Source organism: Bufo gargarizans, chromosome 1 (assembly GCF_014858855.1).
Source record: "Bufo gargarizans isolate SCDJY-AF-19 chromosome 1, ASM1485885v1, whole genome shotgun sequence".
Classification (NCBI taxonomy): Eukaryota; Metazoa; Chordata; class Amphibia; order Anura; family Bufonidae; genus Bufo; species Bufo gargarizans.
Window position 1 is genome coordinate 381,150,913 of NC_058080.1, and position 24,594 is coordinate 381,175,506.

Consider the following 24,594-nt stretch of genomic DNA (forward strand, 5'->3'; position numbering starts at 1 on the left):
CAGCTTCTGGGCTTTCGTCTTGTTTCTCGTCCCCATGTTCATAATATACCGATCCATAAGATCCCACTTGTCCAGCAGGCTCGGTTTCCCCGGATTGTACCCGGTATGTATGGGGGATTTAGCGCTTGTTAGACCGACTTCACGGAGCCGAAGTTAGCCGCATCTTCCCATGTTGGCGCCGGAACCGGAAGTCGTTTATGACCTTTTAGCAATTTAGGGAAAAGGGTTATTAGATAACCGACACAAAGTGAAAGTGAAAGTATGATTGACACAGCTAGACAAACTGTTAACCCTTTGCGACAGAACGGCTGAATATTTTTTAATAAAGATGAAATTTAAAATAATAATTTTTTCCCAAAATGAGTAAAATGCAATCATCAAAAATGCCCCCAAACGTGTACATACAGAAGCCTTTAAATCCACAAATTTGAACTAAATGCAGAACACATGACAAGAATGGATATCCTGCTAAGACTGGGGCCGGTAAGCTATAAGCATTAGCATTGAATCCCTTTTAAGAGTAAGGTAATGAAAGATTGTGGTAAATACATATAATGCGTTTGGCGGTTCTCCTCTAAAATTTATGGTAGCTTATCTGTATGCATCTTGTAAATATTTAATTTGCATTTATTCATTTATGTTTTTTAAATTGAATCTAATATACTGCAGGAGGATAAACAGTTGGTCCACGGGAACATATCAGCTAAGAAAATACTTTTAAGCCGTGAAGGTGACAAGGACACTCCTCCGTTTATAAAACTTAGTGACCGTGGTGTTAGCATCAAAATCTTGGAAAGAGGAAGTAAGTACATAATAAGGAGGATAATGTACTGTAATTCTATATGGTTGTCTCAAATGACTGTTTTTGTACTGTTTTCCAAGGTATAAAAAATAAAGTAATCTTAGACAATAAAGTAATTATTTTCACAACTTGTTTTTACTAACTTCTAAAATTATCTTATGATTTGATTTTATGTTATTGTCTTATTATTTGATATTATGTGACTGGGAAGTTCTTATATGTGGTATGAAGTCGAAAGTCTTTCCCACCCATTTTCTCATTTATCTTTTAGAATAACCAATACTACATCTCTTTACCATATGATAAGATATCCCTTTCAACAGCTGATTATAAGATGTCTGTTTTGGGCAAGTGCCTGTGGCCCAAGGCTCCCAGCATCATACACGCACATGGGGCAGTCACATTTTCCAGCCTGTTGCCCAAATTTTGTGAACAGCTTATGGTGCTCTTCTTCTGCCACTGGAGTTTTATGGATCCATAAAATGGCATGCAAAGAAGTCTATGGTTCTCTACTGGACTTCTCTTTGTCTCCAGTTTCATAGTGATGAGTGAACCGGGTTCTGCCTCCTGTTTCTGAACCCAGTTTATTCTTGTACATAAGTAATATTGCTTATGAATCTGTATATGCGTATGATGTATGGCCTCTTCCAAGATGGCGCTGGGTAATGCGAGATTTTGTCTTGTGCATGCACAGTTACTGTAAGTAGTGGTGCATGCATTAATGCATTGCATTACTTTTAACTACCTATTGTAAGGTTCTGAGTGCATATTGATGGGGGAAAACCTAATTATTTGTAAATTTTAGCACAAGGTTGCAGCATAACAAAATGTGAAAAGAATGAAAGGGTCTGAAGACTTTCCAAATGCATTGTATACTTGAAAAAGGATAATCTGCAATGCCAGACAACCCATAAAAATGTGGCACTGGTCCTGGAATAAAAAAATATAAAAAATACGATGTATATATATATATATATATATATATATATATGTATATATAGTCCTAAAATGCTATCATATCTACAACTAATAATTTTTATTTTCAGTGCTGCTAGAAAGAATCCCATGGCTGGCTCCTGAATGTGTGTCTGATGTGAGAACTTTGGCGTTAGAGTCTGACTGCTGGAGTTTTGGGGTCACAATGTGGGAAATTTTTAATGATGGCATTGTACCCCTAAATACAGAGGAACCTGAAAAGGTAAGACAGGAAGTGATGACTGCCACATACTGTTGCAGATGTTTAATTCAAAGTCGATTTCCTGGTTTTTAACTGGGGACTTGCTATATATTTTAATAATAAAAAAAAAAATCTATTGCTATATACTTGTGTTTGTTTAGATGGGAGCAGTGTGTAGGTGATTCTGGCTTTATCATGAAATGTTATATTTTATGTCTAAGTTATAACTTTTTTTTATCTAAACCTCTCTACTGAAATATGAAAAGAATGTTTATTTCTTCAAATATTTATTATCAATCAAGAAATATAGTGGTTGGGTAAAGATTTTATTCCAAAATTTAGCATTTATTCCTCCATCCTTCAAGTGTCTGAAAGGGGTTATGCCAACATTAGATGTTATTTTAACCAGTACAAGACCTGGTCATTTACCTTCTTTCCTGGCCTGATGTTTTTTCAACTTTTTAGTACATGTATCTTTGAAAGCGATAATTTTTTTCTGTTTGGTTATGTACATCATGTTTGCATCTTTTTTTCTGTGATATTTGAGGCATTATTTTTATGTAATTTTTTTTGTATGCTTTTATACCTGGGTAAAGGAAAAATCAGTTTTTCAAATTTTTTATTTATTCTTTAATAGCACAATGTGTAACTAAAATACATTTTTTTAATTATGGAGAAAAATGTATAATTTTCCCCATGCCACTTTTCTGAGATAAAAAAAAGTTGCAAACCCTGTGTTTGTGACTTTGAGAACGCCACTGCTACAAAATGCTGTCGCAAGTGGCATTTTTATGCTACCTTACCATTGTCTAACAAGGGGCATAGTGAGGGTGGGGAGGAGAGACCACTAGGCCCAGCATATTTATCTTTATTTACCCCAGTTTTCTGAGTTGCCATAGCTTTCTGTTTAGGTGGCTGGATTCATTTTTCCATCACATTATACACTGCTTGTTTCCATGGTTACCACCACCCTACAATCCAGCAGCAGTGGCCTCGCTTGCACACTATAGGAAAAAAGTGGCCAGCTACTGTATTTTTACATAGTAAAATGGTCATAGGAAACTATGCACTAAGGGACGCATTTATTAAGACCAGCGTTTTAAACGGCGGTCTTAATAAAGTCCCATAGCTGGCGGTGAATTCGCTCAAATTATGAAGAGGCGCTAGCTTCTACATAACTTCGGTGGATCCACCGCTGCTTCTGAATCTAAGACCGCTTCCTAGCTGTCTTACATTTAGACCTTTTTCTACGCCTTAGGCCCCATGCACACGGCCGTGTTTCACAGCCGTGTGCGGGCCGCGGAACCGCGGCCTGGATCTCTCCTGGGAGCAGGAGCGCACGGCGTCACTGGTTGCTATGACGCCGTGCGCTCCCTGCTGCCGCCGCAATACAGTAATACACCGGTATGATCTATACCAGTGTATTACTGTACTGTGCCGGCAGCAGGGAGCGCACGGCGTCATAGCAACCAGTGACGCCGTGCGCTCCTGCTCTCAGGAGGGATCCAGGCCGCGGTTCCACGGCCCGCACACGGCCGTGAAACACGGCCGTGTGCATGGGGCCTAAAACAGGTGTAGAAAATGGTGCTGGTCCATCCCCTTCCTCGGCCTTGCCACGTCCACAATTTTAGACCTGGCGTGAGCGGGGCAAAAGTGCAGATATTGGGGTAACTAACTAATTTAGGCGTATTTCAGTTTAGTTAAATGAGCATAAAAGTCTATAGCTACCATTTCTAATTGCTAAAGATCTGCTTAATGTTGATTACACATTACTAAAGTTCACTACCTGAATCTCATCCTAAGGCCTCATGCACACAAGCGTATATTCTTTTCGTGTCAGTTCGTATTTTCAATGGGTCTGCAAAAAAACAGAATTTACTCCGTGTGCATTCCGTTTCCGTATATCCGTATTTCCGTTCCGCAAAAAAAACATGTCCAATTTGTCCAAAATTGTCCACATTACGGACAAGGATAGGACTGTTCTATCAGGGGACAGCTGTTCTGTTCCGCAAAATACGGAATGCACACGGACGTCATCCGTATTTTTTGCAGATCCGTTTTTTGTGGACCGCAAAATACATATGTTCTTGTGCATGAGGCCTAATTCTAATGTTTTACCGAATTGTTGAACTTGAACCCATTCACTTCATTATAATTTTATACTTTTTCTTTCAGAAACTGCAGTTTTATAAAGATCAGAGGCAGCTTCCAGCTCCACACTGGATAGAGTTGGCAAGCTTAGAGCAACAGTGCATGTCTTATAACCCGGCCCTAAGGCTACCCTTTCGCTCTATCATCCGTGAGCTTAATAATATTATTGCATCTGGTAAGGAGAAGGGAGCAATATAAGGGTACTATCACACTAGCGTTTAAGTATTCCGGTATTGAGTTCCGTCATAGGGGCTCAATACCAGAAAAAAATGCTTCAGTTTTGTATGGATAAAACTGAACTGAACAGAACAGAATGTTCCAAAATGCATTCTGTTCCATTTAGTTGCGTTCCCATACGGGAGAGCAAACTGCAACATATTGTATTTTGCTTTCCGTCCTGGGATGCTGATGCAAGACTGAGCCGTCATTATCCGAATGCAAGTCAATGGGGACAGATCCGTTTTCTCTGCCACAATAGAAAACAGATCCGTCCCCCATTGACTTACAATGGAGTTAGTGACGGATCCGTCTTGGCAATGTTAAAGATATGTTAAGGCCTCATGCACACGACCGTTGTGTGTTTTGCGGTCCGCAAATTGCGGATCCACAAAACTTGGATAGTGTCCGTGTGCGATCCGCAGTTTGCGGTACAGCGCGGACAGCCATTAATATAACTGCCTATTCCTGTCCTAAAAAACAGACAAGAATAGGACAGGTAATATTCTTTTTCTGGGGCCACGGAACAGAGCAACGGAGGCGGACAGCACACAGAGTGCTGTCCGCATCTTTTGCAACCCTATTGAAGTGAATGGGTCCGCATCCCAGCCGCAAAAACTGCGGCTCGGATGCAGACCAAAACAACGGTCGTGTGCATGAGGCCTAAAGAAAATACAACCCGATCTGTTCATGACGGATGCAGTAATGAAAGCGTTTTTGATGGCTCCTGCTGTATTCAGTAAAAACGCTAGTGCGAAAGTAAAATTTTCAAGAATTTCTGACTCAGATCTATAATTTATCAAGGTCTATTGCATTTGTCACAGATTATGAACTGTTAGTGGATTCCAAAGGACAACAAATGAAAGATGGCTTTAGAGTTTGTGATCGTGTGTGGGAATACCAGGACCCAAGTGTTTATGAAGAAAGGCATCTTAAATACGTGTCAGTTATTGGCAAGGTAAGTATACAGCTGTGAAATGTTCCTTCTAATATTTCCACTCAGCAACCTGCTACCCATTAAGGGGTGCAGAGGTGGCATTCTCTCCACGACCAACCCACCTGAGGAAGCTCAAAGACCTTGTAAGAATAATACTTATAATATTGTATCAGCAGATTCTAAAGGAAATATGGCGAAGAAACCCAATGGCCTTGGACGTGATATTATACTGTTTATGTCAATAGCATATTTATACACAACAGGGCAGACTTACTAATACTGTCTAAAAGTGAGACAGTCTAACTTTACACCACTTATTTGGTGGCTTAATTTTACTCCAAAAAAGGCCATAACGTTGGCACACTTATTGGTGCATGGTGTTGCATTTAGGCCAAGACCCTTTCCCAATAAGCCACACCCCTTCCCACTAAGCCTTGCCCCTTGTCCGACAAGGCATAAAAAGGTTACAAAAGTGTGTAAATAAGTGAGCAGGGGTGGGCTGGGAATTTAAAGTGGCCCTGGAAAAAATTTAAAGTGGCACTATTTTGTAGTCGGACCCAAATCGACAGAAGGCAGGGTCAACAGAAGTAGGCAGGGCCAGCAACACCATATTGCGGTAGATTATACCATCCCACCAGAGCCTAATATCACAGTGCAGCACTGAATATCTCCCCAAAAACTGTCTCTGTGGTGTCCTGGGCCAACTGCCACGTTCTGTCCTCCTACTCCAGTTGCTTTATGAAAGCTATACAGTTAAATTTAGGAGTCAGGAGTGGAGCGTCAGATTATTACTTACCATAGCTGTTGATTGTGAGGAGGGCCAGACAGCCCCCTGAGCATTGGCCCATAGGGAAGTTTCCCTGTAGGGTCTAAGGCCAGTCCACCCCTGTAAGTGCAGTGCAAAGCGTGTAAATCAGTTTTTTTGCTACAATCTGCACCAAAAAACTGGTGTTTTTACAATAGTAAAAACCATCTCAGGAACAGCCACCAAGTGCAATATATATTTATAGCAATTCTTCATTTTGTACCCTAATTATTCTCCAATTTTATGACGTTACTAATTATATACAAAATACCTTTTTTACTAGTCCAGTTTCACTTGTTCTGGTAATTCCTGATAGCCTTCAATGGTTTGTGCACAAATGACATTATAAACCAGTAGACACTTTGGGAGTCATTTATTAATAAGGCCACGCGCTGGCGGTGGATCTAACGAAGTTATGTAGAGGCACCGGATCCACCACAGCTATACCAGCTCCCTTGCTGGTGTAGATTTAGACCATATTCTACGCCTAAAACAGGTGTAGAAAATGCTGAATGAGACGTGCCTACTGGCCGATCCCCTTTCCCTACCCACGACACGTCCACTTTTTTAGACTGGGCGTAAGCGGGGAAAATTCACAGATTGCGGCGCAAAGGTTCCGAATATAGACATATTTATGTTAGTAAATAAACCCCTTTATGTTCTGCTATATGGTACCCTGGTAAAATCTTGTATTCTACCCTGGAAGCATTTCTCTATAATATTTATCCATATTTCATAGTATTATGGATCATACCACAGTTTATTATTCTCACAAATTTGTGAATAAAACTGAGATAAAGCAAAAATCCATCGTAGTCTATGGGGCCCATGTTATAGATCTGTAAGCATTCATTTGGTTATGGGACTGTTTTCTGCAGCCTATAGCTTTAAATGTAGCTTTAAATGTAGCTTAAAATTAGCAGCCAGTAGTACATTTTTCAACTATAGGTTGGGCTGCTAGCTGGCTCCTGCTGCGCTTTAGAAAAGAAAGGAGAACTGGAGAACTGTAGCTTTAAATAGTAATGCAAGTGAAGGGCTGTCAATGGCTGGCTGCATCAAACACACAGTACACTAAATGACTATTGTCCTGCCCCTATCTAAAACCTTTCTCTCAATGAATTAAATCAATATGACTAAATCCCCAAATCTTTCCCTATAAGAACTTGAACTAGCTGTATTGGTTGTGTGTCTAAAGATATCTGCCTTACTTTGCTTTATGTGTGACAGGGACGCCCTGCCTCATCAATGCTCAAGCTCAGAATGACCTCATTTCCTTGTTTGGGATGATAGTGTCTATGACACATGTCTATATCATCTTCCTGGCTGTGGCTGATGACAAGGCATTATGGGTGATCCCGCTGGATCATGTGATACTTCTCTGCTCACTAAAGTACTGTGATATTTAAAGTGGCATACGCAATTTTGAATGGTTCTTACAAATTGAATCTCAAAAATTTCAGCTTCATTTGGAGAATTAATTTTTGGGAAACTTATTCAGTTTGTTTAGAATTAATTTGCTCATCTTTACTATATATCCTTTGCACCTCCAACATATCTCAAGCTGAATTTATTAAATTGGTCTTTTCAGGGAAATTTTGGAAGTGTGGAGCTCTGCAGATATGATCCTTTAGGTGACAATACAGGAGAGCTGGTTGCAGTCAAAAAACTTCAGCATAGTACAGCTGAACATGTCCAAGATTTCCACAGAGAGAGTCTTATTCTTCGTGCTCTCCATAGTGACTACATTGTAAAGTACAAAGGGATATGCTATAGTGCAGGTGAGTTGCATGTGGGACCTTCCCGTTGTCTGACGTCATCTATGGTGTTTTACAAAGTGTTTCACAAGATAACAGTTATTCAAATAATTTTTTTTTGTTTAGTGTCAGAGTGTGAAATCATTCACACACAGTACATAACCTAGTGCCTATAGAACCAAAAAAATGTAGGTACATAAAAAACAAAATCATTTCAGATGTGTGAAATAGGTTCCATCGGGAGTCAGTGGAATCTGTCATGCGACTGATCCAGCTATGGGTTGTGGCTTCCATCATAAACAAAGGTGCAAGGCAGATGTGAACAGACTCATACATATGCCATTAAGTAAAATAACATACCTTGCAATTGTGGGAAAACGTAGATATGCAGCTAGCCAACCATAACAAAGGCACAGTTAAAATGATTTTTTTAAATTTTTGACACAACACCCATATGCAGTGTCCCAGGTGGTCAGTAGTGTAGCTTTAGGTATGCTGGGCTTTGTAGTGCAGGGTAACCCACTAACCTGGGACTCACTGTCGTCTTCAAACGGGTCAGCACTGGAACAGGCAGGTGATGAATGTCGTGACGCCAGTGCCAATTGAACGGTGGCACACCGTGTAGTGCTGATAGCAAGAATAACGCAGAGACCACGTAATAGCCAACCAAAACTGGAACTTTACTTGTTTTCCGTGATCATCATGCATGGACATAGTTGGAAGCGCAGTTCCTTTGAAGACAGTTGGTTTACGTACATTACAGACAGGCCGGATGTAGCAAGGTGTTTTCAGAGGGTTAAACACAGGACTTACAGTACAGGCGGCTTGCACTCTATTCCTGACTGATCCTGAAACATGGAAATTATTCTCCAAGGCCTGATGCCCTAGCTCTGGCGTATCCTTGGGTCTGTATTTATCAAGTACCTCCTCTGTTGCTTTGAGTACCTCTTGCTTTATTAGGTTTGCCTCTGTTTCGTTCTGTGTCCTCAGGCTGGTTAACTATGCCGTTCCTGCTTTGACAACTAAGGACTCAGGAGGGGAACCTTCTCCTTGGATCTGGAACCCGGTTACAGGGATTACACTACCCTCTCCTAGTCTGCAGGCTCCAGGCCTGCTCTACTCTCACAGGCCCATGGCCTGGCCTTAACTCAGACACAGTCTCATCTCCTTCTTCCTCTCCCACTCTCTGCTATTCTTCTCCCTGACTGGGCCTTATATAAACTAGGGTTCCCTAGCTCCCTCTAGTGACTCAGAGCTGGAATAACACCCCTAGCAGGCCTGCACATGCACATTTCACAGTAACAGGGAAGTACATAGCATTACATTAGGAAGATGACCTATACCCACCTCCCCATAAATAAGGGGAAACGACAGCACACAAGTGACCCTTCTGTAGTGACGGGCATTACAGCTCCCGTACACTACACATATATTTTGAGAAATCATTAGCATTATGGTATTATGCTGTGTTGAGCATAATGGTAAATCTAAATGCAGTGGCCGGGTTTGGGGTGGCCCCAACGCTACTCTGGGTCCCCTGGACACCGTTGAGGTGTTGGTGCTCTCCGGAAGTGTGGTGCACCCCAATGGAAAAAAGTCCAGAGAGTCAGGGTCTGCAGTAACCAGGGTGCTTATTTGCTAGAGCAGTGGTCGGCAAAGTGCGGCTCGCGAGCCACAAGCGGCCTACTGTGATGCGCGTGCGCTAATACTAGTTAGCGAACACGCCCTCTCTTGCTTTGTGGAACGCAAATGCGTCCCACAGGAAAGATAACTAGTATTAGCGCACGCGCATCACAGTAGGGCCGGCAGTACGCACCTCCTTCCAGAGTAGACGTCGGAACGATGAAGAAGTGACAAGGGGTATTGAAAACTTCCCGGGCAGTGAAATCTGCCAGAGACAGAACACCGCTGCAGGCTACAAGTCAGAGTCAGTGTACCTTCTTCTACCTCCTTTCAGAGTCAGTGTACCTCCTTCTACATCCTTTTACAGGTGACTCAATTATTTGGCATCAGCATTTACTTGGCATGTGTTTAAACAGCAAAAGTAATGTCTGCAGGCAAGTTTAATTAAAGTAAAAAATGATAAAGATAAAATGAAATAATAATCAAGATCCAAATAAAAGAAAGTACATATAAAAGTATGTAAAAACACACTCTGGTCTCATGCCCACGAATATAAGGGCGCCGTGCTTGTGCTGCGGACCGCAAATAGCGGTCAGCAATGCACGGACACAGACCATGGGGCAGCTGCATGAGGATCGCGGACCCATTCACTTGAATGGGGTTTGCGATCCGCATCCGACTGCCCGCACTTCAAAAAAGTAGCGCATGTTGAAGTGAATGGGTCCATGATGCGGGCTGCACACGGCCATGTGCAGCCCGCATCATGGACCCATTCACTTTTAATGGGTCTAGGATCTGGTATATGAGTGCTACAGAGCACTTCCGTGGTGCTTCTGGCTGTGCCTCCGCACCGCAAAAAAGTAGCGCATGCACTACTTTTTTGCGCTGCGGAGGCACAGCCAGAAGCACCACGGAAGCACTCTGTAGCACTCATATCCCGGATCCTGGACCCATTCACTTCAGCATGCGCTTCCTTCCTATATATTTTAGGTTTTAAAAATGTGGCTCTCAAAAGAAATTTAAATCGTGGTTTTGGCGATATTTGGCTCAGTTGACAAAAAAGTTTGCCCACCACTGTACAAAAGGAATTCAGGTACAAAATAATACAGGTGAGGCAGAGGGCTGTCTTCTCTTGTCTCCTCCCTGGAAAAAGAAGGTTTTGATGCTGAGGAAAGGCCTGAGCTAGCTGTCCCTCTCTCGATCACAAGGCTGGCATTCTGGTCAAGGGACCACGGTTAGCATCCTGGTCAAGGGCCCACGGTCTGTATCTCAGTAGTCCAGGTGGCTCCTGGGTCACAGGGCTGGTGACCCATTGTCTGTGGCTCAGCGTCCCCATCTCAGCGTCTTCTTATGGTCACTTATTCAGACTGGTAGAGTCTCCCCCTCCAAGCACTGGTCCCTAACTGCAGAACACTAGGAGCTCTGACTATTCTCCTTATATACACATTCTAGACTGGAACCTACTAGTGAGAGGGGTGGAGTGGAGAAGCTCAGCACAAACAGATACATTGTTGTCAGGAAGCAGGGGGTGTTACCCCTACTCGGGGACCACGGGCACGGCGCAGGGCACGGGTTCCCCTTCAGCTCGGTAGAACACCTGGTGCCCGAGGTGCGGGTGCGCGGCGTGTGCGCGGCGTGTGGCGTGCGCAGTACGCAGGCTGCGTGCGCATTCCTGGGTGCATAGCATTCCTGCATTATCCGGCTGTCAGGTGTGAGCCTTGCTGGGGGAGGTTCCCAGTACACACATTCCACCTTCCTCGCCTGCCATTGGTTCCTGGGGAGGGTGGTTCCTACCTTCCCTGGCTATAAAGACCTGGCCTGAGCTCTGACTCATTGCTGAGTTATTCCACCTTATGGTGAACACCTAGCCTCCCTGCAGATCCGCCTGTTGTTTCTTTGTATCCTTCCTGGCTACTGACCCCTGGACTGTCTGCCGCCTTGAACCTTCGCTGCCTGCCTGGACCCGGATTGGACATTGACTACCCCTCTTGGATTATCCCTAAACTTGTACCGCGTTCTGGGCTGTCAGCTGCTTACTGCCAGTGGGTTCCTCACCCCACTACTGGCTCCCTAGGAGGCTTGACAATTGTAACACTGTCGATCTCTCATAGACTTGCAGTAGAGTTTCAATGATACTCAATGGCAATTACACAGCAGTTTTTCCAGACAAAAACAAGTTTCCAGACATATCAACAGAGCTAAAACCAGACAGTCACAAGGTCATTCTGTCTGCTTTTGGTGGTAAACTACATCTGTATTTTTCCCTCCAAAACATGGTCTTCTTTAAACTCTTTGGCAGCTGTGGAAAACTACCAGCTTCTTATTCAAAGTTCCAACAGTCTCTCAGTGTTTATTAATCCCTTCCCCAGAGCCCTGAAAATACAGTGATAATGAAGAGGGTATATATATATATATATATCAACATACACATAAAATGCAGTAACACAGTAATAAACAGTATAAGTTATCCCTTTTACGAGAAATAAAGTAAGAAGTTTTAACTTTGCATAGGGGAAATAGGCAAATGTCCACAAGCGTCCAAGTAAAGAAAAATTTGACTCTGCAACTTCGCTGAAGTTAGCCAAAAAATTAGATTTGTTACAAATTAATTTGTGACTAATTGCTATAAATCAGGTATACCCAGGCCACTCTGCCTTAGGGTATGGCCACACGTAGGGTATGGCCATACGGAGCACCCGTGCTGCAGACAGGTTGTGGCCATGCTGTGGTGAAGAACCGTGTAGCCAATTAGCCAGTAGCTGCCTTTTATTTAATAATGAAAACTGCACTGTATAGTCCTTCTTCATTGTTAATGGCTGCGCGGCACCTTTAAACAGGGGCTGTTGCTGGTATGAGGTTTGGCTGGTTAGGTGGGGGCTCAATATCAATATTACTGCTGTTCTGGCCTGCAATCTCCTGCAGGTTATTTGACAGTAAACACTGAATATTAATCATCTCTGGCATAACCACTTCTCAAACCCCAGTGCTCTCCTGTCATACAGGTGGGAGCCCTCCTTCTGCCATCTGCTTTTCCTCCTTTTCCACATTATGAGAACATGTCATCAGGAACATCCAGCTCCTCCTCTCTCTGTATCTTGCTGACTTTTCTAGGACATGGAGACTTTGAGGGATGATTTGGAAGAAGTAAAGCCAGCAAAAGATGAGGATGGTCATCATTAAGACCTGCCCCCTCTAAGAGGTGCAGACTGGATGGTATTGGTTGTCACGCTGGCACTGGAATAATAAAGACTTCCATCTTATTGGTATTTATGTCTGATGTAGGAATAAGATGTAGGAATAAATAAAAATAATGCAGAATAAGCCTCCCTAAACTCTCCTTCTCCAATATTCTTCTACACTGAGCGCTTGCCACATCGCTCCCTATGCTCAGCTCACAGGACAATGGCGGAGACCGCACGGGATGAGGATTTTATATGGCTGTGACATCACAGGCGTTGGCCATCTGCGAATTGGCTGGCTGCACAGCATTATGGGTGATCTCACGTTCCCGGGTTTCTTACTTTCACTTTGTAACACGTGCAGCTGCCATTTTAGGAAAAACTGATTTTTTTGTCAGAGGAAATTCGGATTTATTGTGAATCGAAATTTTCTAAAAGTTTGGACCAAATTCCTATGCGAATGCTTCGCTTCACTCAACACTAGCCCTGACATTCATGTGAATGTTATTTTGACATGTACCACCAACCTAAAAACAATGGGGGAGATTTATCAAACTGGTGTAAAGTAGAATGGCACCAGTTTGGAGTACATATAACTTACTGATTAACTTTATTAACTCTTTCTGGCCACTGCCACTGAGTTGTTATGTTATACATTTTGCGGCATTCATTTTTCAGCATAAAAAAACAAGATAACTTTATTCTCTGGGTCAGTACAATTACAGTGATACCAAATACATATCTTTAGTGTTTTGCTACCGTTGCAGAATAAAAACCCTTTATTAAAAAAAAGTTTTTGCATCACCAAATCCCAAGACACATAACTTTTTTACAGAACAGCATGAGGGCTTGATATTCTTGAGATGATGCGTACTTTTTATTGTATTATTTTGTGGTACATAACACTTTGATAGCTTTTTATTTAGATTTTTTTAGGGTGAATAAGCAAAAAACAGCAATTCTTTCTTTCTTTTTTTATGGCGTTCACTGTACGGTAAAAATTTCATGATAATTATGTAGTGTGGGTTGTTACGGATACAGTGATACCAAATATGTGGAGGAGATTTTATTTTTGCGTTTTTTTTAACTTCGAGTTTTTATTTTATTTAATAAAACAGTTTTTTATTTTACTTTTTAAACATTTACTAGTCCTACAAGCGGACTGTAACAGCTGATCTTTTGATCTCTTCTATAATGCATTGTATTGCTAATACTGTCAGTGCCATACTAACAGTCATCATCAGGATGCACCAGAGAGGCATAGCCTTATGGGAAAAGCTGCAGTCAGGCCTGGGGCCTTCATTTGCTCCCAGGCTGCTGTGCAGAGACATTGGCACCCCTCGATTTTCATTTGTGGGCTGCCAATGGGAGAAAGTGACATGTCCTCAGGTGGTACATGACCCCAGTGGTTCAACAATCACATGCCTCTGGGGAACACGTTACCACTGAGGCCACTGAATGACTGCAGTGGTGCATTTTACCATGGACTGTCTGCTGGTGACCAGAAGGAGCAAGGATGGGAGTCTCAGCGCTGGGATGCAGTTGCATTGAATAGGTGTGTGCTTTTTTTTATTTTAAGCACTTTCCTGGCCAAAAGTAAACATTTTTTGGGTAGACAGCCCCTTTACGCTTGATATAAATAGTGTTTACCATGCACTTTTCTTTTCCATTGCTTATATATTTTGCAGCTTAAAATTGCAGCTCAAATTGTAGACACATTAGTCCCTGCCCCCAGTGGCTCTCTTCAGCAATCTAATTTCCTTATTACCTTATCTCAGATATTCACTAAAATGACTTTTTGATAAGAAATATTTTTGCATATATTTTGGCACAGTATAAAAAAGAACAAAATGAAAATAACCAAACCAACATAAGTCGCTTATTAAAATACTTAGAACGAATAAAGCCTCATTCATTCAGTTATTTCCATCAGCGATTGGGAGCCAAAACCAGGAATGAAGGCTACTCAGAAATAAGGCATAAGGCCTCTTGCACATTGCGGACTGCAATTTGCACGGGCACCGACAGTGGGGATGCCGCATGCGGATTGCGACCCCATTCACATTCAAGTGAATGGGTCCGCATCTGTGATGCGGAATGCACACGGCCGGTGTACCGTGTATTGCGGACCCGCTGTATGGGGGCTGCAATACGGCCACGGGGGACACATGGCCGTGTGCAAGAGGCCTTGGTCAGTAATTTTGGATCAAGTGAATGGGGTCGCAAACCACATGGTCAGTGCCCGTGCATTGCGGACCGCAATGGGCAGCACACAGTCGTGTGCAAGAGGCCCAAAACCCTGACGTGTGAATGAGGCAGGTGATATTTTCCAGATGGTTTCCTGGTATTACATTTTTACTTTGCAACCTAGCTAATATTTTTTTTCTCCTTATAGTTATTGTTAGATGTTTTGCACATTTTGTGATAGATATTTTATTTATTTATTATTAGTGAATTTTTCATTGACTTAGCGTTTTCTTTGTTATAAGGTCGACGTAGTTTCCAATTGGTCATGGAATATCTTCCTAATGGAAGCCTGCAGGAATTTATTCCTAAGAATCGAGATGGCCTGAGGTTTCATCATCTTCTTCTCTATGCATCTCAGATTTGCAAGGTTTGTCCAGTAATCAAACATATAAAACCTTTGTTGTACAGTAGTTCTATGTTTTAGGAAGCTATTCACTCTATTGCAGGATAGTGTCTATGCTGTAGCAAGGGCATAACAAAAATTGAACCTGTTAGGCCTCATCCACACTTCCATTTTTCATGGACATGTGCATTTTCACAGCACACGTACCCATTGTGATTCCAGCAGAAAAAAAAGTCTGTAACCCCAAACACACAAGCACACCTCCTGATGAGATTTTTTTCATTTAATTTATGGTACAGTATAAAAGAAATATATAACAAAGTTATAAACTTTTTTTATGTTTTACTACTTTTGGATAATACTTTTTTATTTAAACAAATTGTTTTTGCCACAGTTGTTGCAGTATACTTTTTTGCAGTATACTGATTTATACCACCCCGACAGTGTCCAAATAGGTACTATTTTGACTACAATGAATGGGGGCCCTTAGCTAAACTATAGGGGAGTTCCTGTTGCATATACCAAATATATTCATATACTGTAACTTGAGAGCCTTATCTCTTCACATACAACTGCTAATTTAAGTTCTCTGGCGGAAGGTTATTTAAAATGTGCCTGAACTTTCAGATGACTTTTCAGGATAACTGCCATTATATGACTTTCTGCATTTTAAGGCTACTCTCACCCTAAGTTCACACCTGAGCGTTTTACAGCGCGTTCAAACGCTGCTGTAAAACGCTCAACACATGAAAACCAATGCTTCCCTATGGGACTGGTTCTCACCTGGGCGTTTTACAGCGCGTACGATCGCGCTGTAAAACGCCCGACGCATAATCAAGTACTTGAGCTTCTTTGGGGCGTTTTGACGCGCGTTTGTGGCCATAGGACACTGCAGTCAATGACACAAACGCGCGTCAAACACGCGTTTACTATTACAAAAAACGCGCATAAAAACGCGCGACAAAAACGCGCATAAAACGCGCGTTTGAGAAACGCTCAGGTGTGAAAGCAGGGTCACACTCGCATTTTGGGAGGATCCATCATGGATCTGCAAAAACGGATCTGTTACAATAATACAACCGTCATGAACGGATCTGTTTGTATTATTGCCAAGCCAAGACGGATCCGTCATGAACTCCATTAAAAGTCAATGGAAGACAGATCCATTTTCTATTGCGCCAGATTGTGTCAGAGAAAATCCGGATCCATTCGACTTTCAATGAAGTGCATGACGGATCCGTCTTGGCTATGTTACAGATAATACAAACAGATCCGTTCATGACGGATGCATGCGGTTGTATTATTGTAATAATAATTTGGCTCAGTTTCGTTAAGCGGACAGCAAAACGCTTTTTTGAGCGGATCCTTTTCCATTCAGAATGCATTAGGGCAAAATTGATGTTTGGACCGCTTGTGAGAGCCACAAACGGAAAGCCAAAACGAGAGTGTAAAAGTAGCCTAAGGCTTCTTTCACACTTGCGTTGTCCGGATCCGGCGTGTACTCCACTTGCCGGAATTACACGCCGGATCCGGAAAAACGCAAGTGTACTGAAAGCATTTGAAGACTGATCCGTCTTCAAAATGCGTTCAGTGTTACTATGGCACCCAGGACGCTATTAAAGTCCTGGTTGCCATAGTAGTAGCGGGGAGCGGGGGAGCAGCATACTTACAGTCCGCGCGGCTCCCGGGGCGCTCCAGAGTGACGTCAGAGCGCCCCATGCGCATGGATGACGTGCCATGCGATCACGTCATCCATGTGCGTGGGGCGCCCTGACGTCACACTGGAGCGCCCCGGGAGCCGCACGGACGGTAAGTATGCTGCTCCCCCGCTCCCCGCTACACTTTACCATGGCTGCCAGGACTTTGGTTACCATGGCTGCCGGGACGCTATTCAGAAAAAGCTAAACGTCAGATCCGGCAATGCGCCGAAACGACGTTTAGCTTAAGGCCGGATCTGGATCGATGCCTTTCAATGGGCATTAATTCCGGATCCGGCCTTGCGGCAAGTCTTCAAGATTTTTGGCCGGAGCAAAAAGCGCAGCATGCTGCGGTATTTTCTCCGGCCAAAAAACGTTCCGTTCCGGAACTGAAGACATCCTGATGCATCCTGAACGGATTTCACTCCATTCAGAATGCATTAGGATAAAACTGATCAGGATTCTTCCGGCATAGAGCCCCGACGACGGAACTCTATGCCGGAAGAAAAGAACGCAGGTGTGAAAGAGCCCTTAGCTGTTTTTCCCTATGCAGGCTCCTGCTATGAGACTAGCTGCTATGATCTCTTTCATAGACACAGGGAGAAAACAAGAGATTCTGCTTAAGGGCCCTTGCACACGACCGTATGCCCTCCGAGACATACAGTCCGTGAGCGGGCCATATATCCCAGAGTGGCATTGATCATGCACACGAGAGCACACAAATATATGAATGCGGGAAAATAGCACCGTGGGTGGCCCGACGTGCACAGCATCATTGTAATCTATGATGCTGTGTGCTCTTGTGCGCACTATCAATGCTGTATGTCTCGGAGGGCATACAGTCGTGTGCAAAGGCCCCTTACTCTTACTCACCTTACAGATCCCCCCCTTCACCACAGCTGTTTGGTCACTGCTATGGTTCTGCATTGGTGACCTACCAGAACCAGTAATTGAGTGGGCAGTCCAAGCTGGTGAGGGGCAGGGACCAGAGTAGTTGACAAACAGCAGTGGCAGGGGATCGGTATATTAAGATTGTTTTTTACTTTAACCCATCTGTTTTTAACTAAAATTATCGCCCTGACATATTTTTGCCTCAAAATTAGACACAGTTCAAATACTAATTTGTTGCAAACATAGAACAAAATGTTTGCATTAGACACTCATCACTTATTACATTATTAATGAAATAAGTGAGTCATTGATCCAGCCCGGCACCGACAGATGAGAGAATATGAATGCATAGTGCTCTTTTTTTTGTAAGTTTAGCTTGGTTACATGTCCTTATTTTACATTGTTCTTATTAAGTTTCTATGGAGGGGGTGACATAAAAAAAACATGGCCCACGCAGCTGTTTAGAAAAAAAAAACACTGTAAAAATGGTTGTAGAATGGAAAAAAATGCAAGTGGTTTCTATGCAGTTTTTTTTTAAAGTGAACAAAAAACACCTTTGTGTAAAGTCTGTGAGGATTATAAATGCAGGACACACAAGCATTTTTTTGCTAGTGGATTTTTTGTGCAGCTGTTGAAACAATTGCATTTTTCAGGTGTTTTTTCCATCACTTTTTCTATAGGTAATCTCCTATTACACTTTATCTCTGTCTTTTTGCTCTGTTGAATTTCTGTCTATTGCATTTTGCCTATCACACTTTCTTTTCTTGCTCCTCTATATCTTTTCTACTTACGGGTTTCCATATTATTAGAGCACTCCAAGTTACAACTGCAAACAGATTTATGTGGGGATCTGTAAATTGTCCCGTGTGTGACTACTAGAATTTAATTTGTATTTATTTTTACTGTGGCAAGGGCGAACTGGCCATAGACATTACAGAAAAATTTCCTGGTGGGCCGATGCCTAGGGGGGCCACATAAGCCACATAAGCCCTCCTCATGGCTGCCAGACAGTTATATAATGATCAGAATCTTTCCTATGCGCCTGGCCAGCGACCACAAGTGCCCTCCTGAATTCAACTATATCACCTTCCTCAGGATGGAGATACAGTTGAATACTGTGGTGCAGGAGTATTTTGTGCTGCACTGTGGTATTTGGTTCAGCTAGGGTGGTATTTTGTTCTTCACTGTGGTATTCCTGGCCCCACCTACTTCTGTTGTCCCTGTCTACATATGCTGTCCCTGCCTACTTATGTAGCCCCGTTTTCAATCGATTTGGGCCCACCTAGCCACTTTTAGGTTTGTTTCCAGGGCCATTTTAGGTTCCCAGTCAGCCCCTATATTGTGGTGATCACTTCTTTATTTTATATATCTTACAGGGAATGTTATACTTGGGCTCTCAAAGATATCTTCACCGGGATCTGGCTAGTAGGAATATTCTTGTAGAGAGTCCAAACCATGTTAAAATTGGAGACTTTGGCTTGACAAAAATCCTGCCACAGGATAAAGAATACTATGTGGTTAGAGAACAAGGACAAAGCCCTATCTTTTGGTAAGTTAAAAGTAAAAGGGTATTTCAGCCAGAAGCATTTATCACCTATCCACTGGATATTATTAACTATGCATAGTGGTGTAAGGCCACCAAGTATAGTGTGGACCTGGAGCAGAACCACCAGACAGGGAGACAGCAGAGGTAATGCAAAAACACAAAAGTAAGCATAAGTTAACCTCTTCAGGACACATGACGTACCGGCAGGGCATATTGTCTTGGTACTTAAGGACACATGACGTACCGGTATGTCATGTATAGTTCCGATCACCGCCGCCTGGCGGGCGGTGATCGGAACCCGGTGCCTGCTCAAATCATTGAGCAGGCACCTTGGCTAAATGCGCCGGGGGGGGGTCATGTGACCCCCCATGTCGGCGATCGCAGAAAACCGCAGGTTAATTCAGACCTGCGGTTTGCTGCGTTTCTGGGTTATTCGGGTCTTTGGGGAGGCGATAACTAGGAACAGGATGGTGATCGGTGGTGTGATAATGCACCACCAATCACCATCCTGCAATCCTGAGAGGTGATGGTGACATCACCTCTCAGGATCGCCTCTGATTGGTAGGTGGGCGGGCGGCGGGAGGTTCAAATCCTAGCAGCGCTCCTCTCCTCCTCCTTTTGTGTCCGGGAGCCGAGGAGAGAGGAGCGCTGCCTGCACGTGTCAGACCTCAGCCAGCACCCCCCATCTGTGCCCAGCACCCGATCTGTGCCCCAGCACCCCCCATCTGTTCAATAAGGTACATAGGAAAAGGCTAGGGAAAGCTTGGGTTAGGCAGGGATAATAAAGGAAAAGTTAGTGAAAGTAAAAAAAAATTAAAATAAAATCTGATTGCATCACCCTAAATCGGGTGTCTGGGGTCCCCAGCACAGCTGTGTGAACCTAGACTCCCCCCCCCCCAGGGGTGCTGCAGCTTACCCCCCTCAACTCTTTTTTGTGCGCAAGCAGTTTTTTTTTTTTCATGTGCGTACGCTTACTGTGGCCGGCACTCTTAGCGTCCGGCCACTGTTAGCGCATCGCACACCCCACCGCTGATCAACTTCGGACGGTTGATCAGCGATTTTTATTTTTTTTTCACATTTTTTCCCCTTTTTTTGGTTAGTCTTTTTTTTTTCTGTTAGTTTTAGGGATAAGTACGCGAACACCTGTGCCCCCACACACACGCACACTGAATAAAGAGTTACACGCACACAGACACACACTCCCCTAAGGCCCGCCGGATGTTCTCAGCTGAGGAGGCATACGCCCAGCTTGCCTCCAAGTCCGAAAGTCCCAGTGAGGACGAGGATGACCCCACTTTCCTGTTGTCATCCGCGTCCTCCTCATCATCATCTAGCGATGATGATGAGCCCCCAAGGTGGCGGAGACGCCACCAGGCGGAGCAAGGGGACCGCCATGATAGGGACTCTGTGGCTCACCCTAGTACGAGCAGCTCTGGGGCTCGTACTAGTTTTCCGGCCCAAAAGTTAAATCCACCGGAGCCCCCTGCCGGTGAACTTGTCTGGTATACCCCAGAGTGATTTGAGCGATTCCTGATTTTGTAGGCCAACCAGGAATCCAGATTTCCACAGTGGGCCTCACTGAATATGACTTTTTTAGTCATTTTTTCAGTGACCAACTGGTAAATCTACTGGTGGAGCAGACGAACCTGTACGCCCTACAGTTTGTTGCTCAACACCAGGGTTCCTTTTTGGCTAGGCCCGGTGGCTGGACGCCGGTCATTGCAGCCGAGTTGAGGACATTTTGGGGCCTCGTGCTGCATATGGGCCTAGTCAAGAAACTTAGTGTCAGGCATTACTGGAGTGGGGACATCCTCTACCAGACCCCACTTTACAGTACAGCCATGACATGCTCCCTGTTTGAGGCCATCCAGAAATGCCTGCATTATGCAGATAATGCAGCATGTCCCCCCCAAGGCGATCCTGCCTATGACCGCCTGTACAAAATCAGGCCGGTCATCGATCACTTTGGGGCCAAATTTGTACAGGTCTATGTACCTGGAAGGGAGGTCGCGGTTGATGAGTCTCTCATTGCGTTCAAGGGGAGACTCATTTTCCACCAGTATGTTCCCTCAAAGCGGGCGAGGTATGGCGTGAAGCTGTAAAAACTTTGTGAGAGTACCTCAGGGTACACTTACAAGTTTCGTGTGTACGAGGGGCGAGATTCTCGTATTCAACCCCCAGAATGTCCCCCGACTCTGGGTGTTAGCGGGAAACTTGTGTGGGACCTTATGCACCCACTGCTAGATAAGGTGAACCACCTGCATGTGGATAACTTTTATACTAGTATCCCCTTGTTCCAGTCCCTCGCCGCCAGATCCACGTCCGCTTGTGGGACTGTGCGGAAAAATCAACGCGGCCTCCCTGCCCACCCCCTCCAGGTACCTATCCCCAGGGGTGAGACCCGTGCCCTTACCACTGGAAACCTGTTGCTGGTCAGATATAATGACAAGAGGGATGTCCTTGTACTGTCCACAATTCATGGTAACGGCATCAACGGAATCGGTATATGGGAGGAGTTGATCTCTTTGATCAAGTCCTCAAGCCATATAATGCCATGCGCAAAACCCAGGCATGGTGCAAAAAAGTTCCGGTCTACTTGGTGCAGGTTGCCTTGTACAACTCTTTTGTGCTGTCCCGGAGCGCTGGCAACACAGGGACATTCCTTCAGTTCTATGAGGCAGTCCCCAAGGCCCTGATATTTTGGGACCGGAAAAGAGCAGGCCGGAGTACCTCGGGAACTGGAGGTGCCCGGATCGTCCCTGGCCAACACTTTCCAGATGTGGTCCCCATACTGTAAAGAAGGGACAGACCCCAAAAAGGTGCAGAGGGTGTCACAGGAGGGGGATATGGAAGGACACCACTACTCAATGTGACACGTGCCCCGATCATCCGGGCCTCTGCATTATTGGTTGCTTCAGGGAGTACCACACTTCCATGTAGTACTAAATTTATATCCCAATTTAGCCACTGACAATCGGATAGAAAACTGGTTCCCAGACTTGAGACACTAAAACAAAAGTAAAAAAAAATGATTTAGTAAAACTAAAATAAATGAAAAAAGTAGACTTATTAGGTATCGCCGTATCCATAATAATCTGCTCTATAATGACTCTTAGGCCTCTTTCACACTACCGTTTTTTTTTTTCCGTTTTGCGGTCCGTTTTTTGCGTTCCGTATACGGTCCGTATACGGAACCATTCATTTCAATGGTTCCGCAAAAAAACGGAATGTGTTCCGTATGCATTCCGTTTCCGTATTTCCGTTTTTCCGTTCCGTTGAAAAGATAGAACATGTCCTATATTTGGCCGCAAATCACGGTCCGTGGCTCCATTCAAGTCAATGGGGTCCGCAAAAAAACGGAACACATACGGAAATGCATCCGTATCCGTTCCGTTTTTTGCGGAACCATCAATTGAAAATGTTATGCCCAGCCCAATTTTTTCTATGTAATTACTGTATACTGTATATGCCATACGGAAAAACGGAACGGAACAACGGAACGGAAACGGAACCACAACGGAAGCAAAAACGGAACAACGGATCCGTGAAAAACGGAACGCAAAACACTGAATTCAACATACTGTAGTGTGAAGGGAGGCCTTAGGCTGAGTTCACACGGGCGAGATTTACGCGTGGGTGAACGCATTGCACCTGCATTGAATCCGGACCCATTCACTTCTACGGGGCTGTGCACATGAGCGGTGATTTTCACGCATCACTTATGCGTTGCGTGAAAATCACAGCATGCTCTATATTGTGCGTTTTCCACGCAACGCAGGCCCCATACAAGTGAAGGGGGCATACAAGTGAAGGGGCCTCTGCATTATTGGTTGCTTCAGGGAGTACCACACTTCCATGTAGTACTAAATTTATATCCCAATTTAGCCACTGACAATCGGATAGAAAACTGGTTCCCAGACTTGAGACACTAAAACAAAAGTAAAAAAAATGATTTAGTAAAACTAAAATAAATGAAAAAAGTAGACTTATTAGGTATCGCCGTATCCATAATAATCTGCTCTATAATGACTCTTAGGCCTCTTTCACACTACCGTTTTTTTTTTTTCCGTTTTGCGGTCCGTTTTTTGCGTTCCGTATACGGTCCGTATACGGAACCATTCATTTCAATGGTTCCGCAAAAAAACGGAATGTGTTCCGTATGCATTCCGTTTCCGTATTTCCGTTTTTCCGTTCCGTTGAAAAGATAGAACATGTCCTATATTTGGCCGCAAATCACGGTCCGTGGCTCCATTCAAGTCAATGGGGTCCGCAAAAAAACGGAACACATACGGAAATGCATCCGTATCCGTTCCGTTTTTTGCGGAACCATCAATTGAAAATGTTATGCCCAGCCCAATTTTTTCTATGTAATTACTGTATACTGTATATGCCATACGGAAAAACGGAACGGAACAACGGAACGGAAACGGAACCACAACGGAAGCAAAAAACGGAACAACGGATCCGTGAAAAACGGAACGCAAAACACTGAATTCAACATACTGTAGTGTGAAGGGAGGCCTTAGGCTGAGTTCACACGGGCGAGATTTACGCGTGGGTGAACGCATTGCACCTGCATTGAATCCGGACCCATTCACTTCTACGGGGCTGTGCACATGAGCGGTGATTTTCACGCATCACTTATGCGTTGCGTGAAAATCACAGCATGCTCTATATTGTGCGTTTTCCACGCAACGCAGGCCCCATACAAGTGAAGGGGGCTGCGTGAAAATCGCAAGCATCCGCAATCAAGTGCAGATGCAGAGCGATTTTCACGCATGTTGCTAAGATGACAGTCTATTCACTGTATTATTTTCCCTTATAACATAGTTATAAGGGAAAATAATAGCATTCTTTAATACAGAATGCTTAGTAGGTGGTCAATTGAGGGTTAAAAAATTAAAAATAATTAACTCCCCTTCTCCTCTTGATCGCGTAGCTGCCGGTCTCTTCTTACATCTTTAATTATGAGTTGCCGGCTAAAGGACCTGTGGTGACATCACATCACATGGTCCATCACCGTGGACATCTACACAACACCGAACCCAAACCTGAACTTCAGTGAAGAAGTTCGGGTCTGGGTACCACAGTCAGTTTTTTATCACACGCGTGCAAAACGCATTGCACCCACGCAATAAAAACTGAACAACGGAACGTAATCGCAGTCAAAACTGACTGCAATTGGGTACCTACTCACGTGGGTTTGCCGCAACGCATCCGGACCTT

At 43.9% G+C, this 24,594-nt stretch overlaps 1 protein-coding gene across 2 annotated transcripts in view; it reads left to right on the forward strand.

Annotated features, from left to right (window-relative positions):
- Window positions 1-24,594, forward strand: part of JAK3 (Janus kinase 3) — a 283,985-nt gene that overhangs the window by 234,510 nt on the left and 24,881 nt on the right. For both annotated transcript variants that reach the window (XM_044285317.1, XM_044285325.1), the window contains exons 15-21: window positions 670-802; window positions 1,849-2,000; window positions 4,155-4,305; window positions 5,171-5,304; window positions 7,677-7,866; window positions 15,134-15,258; window positions 19,199-19,371. In XM_044285317.1, the coding sequence (XP_044141252.1) occupies window positions 670-802; window positions 1,849-2,000; window positions 4,155-4,305; window positions 5,171-5,304; window positions 7,677-7,866; window positions 15,134-15,258; window positions 19,199-19,371 (1,058 nt within the window). The remainder of the gene's footprint in view (window positions 1-669; window positions 803-1,848; window positions 2,001-4,154; window positions 4,306-5,170; window positions 5,305-7,676; window positions 7,867-15,133; window positions 15,259-19,198; window positions 19,372-24,594) is intronic.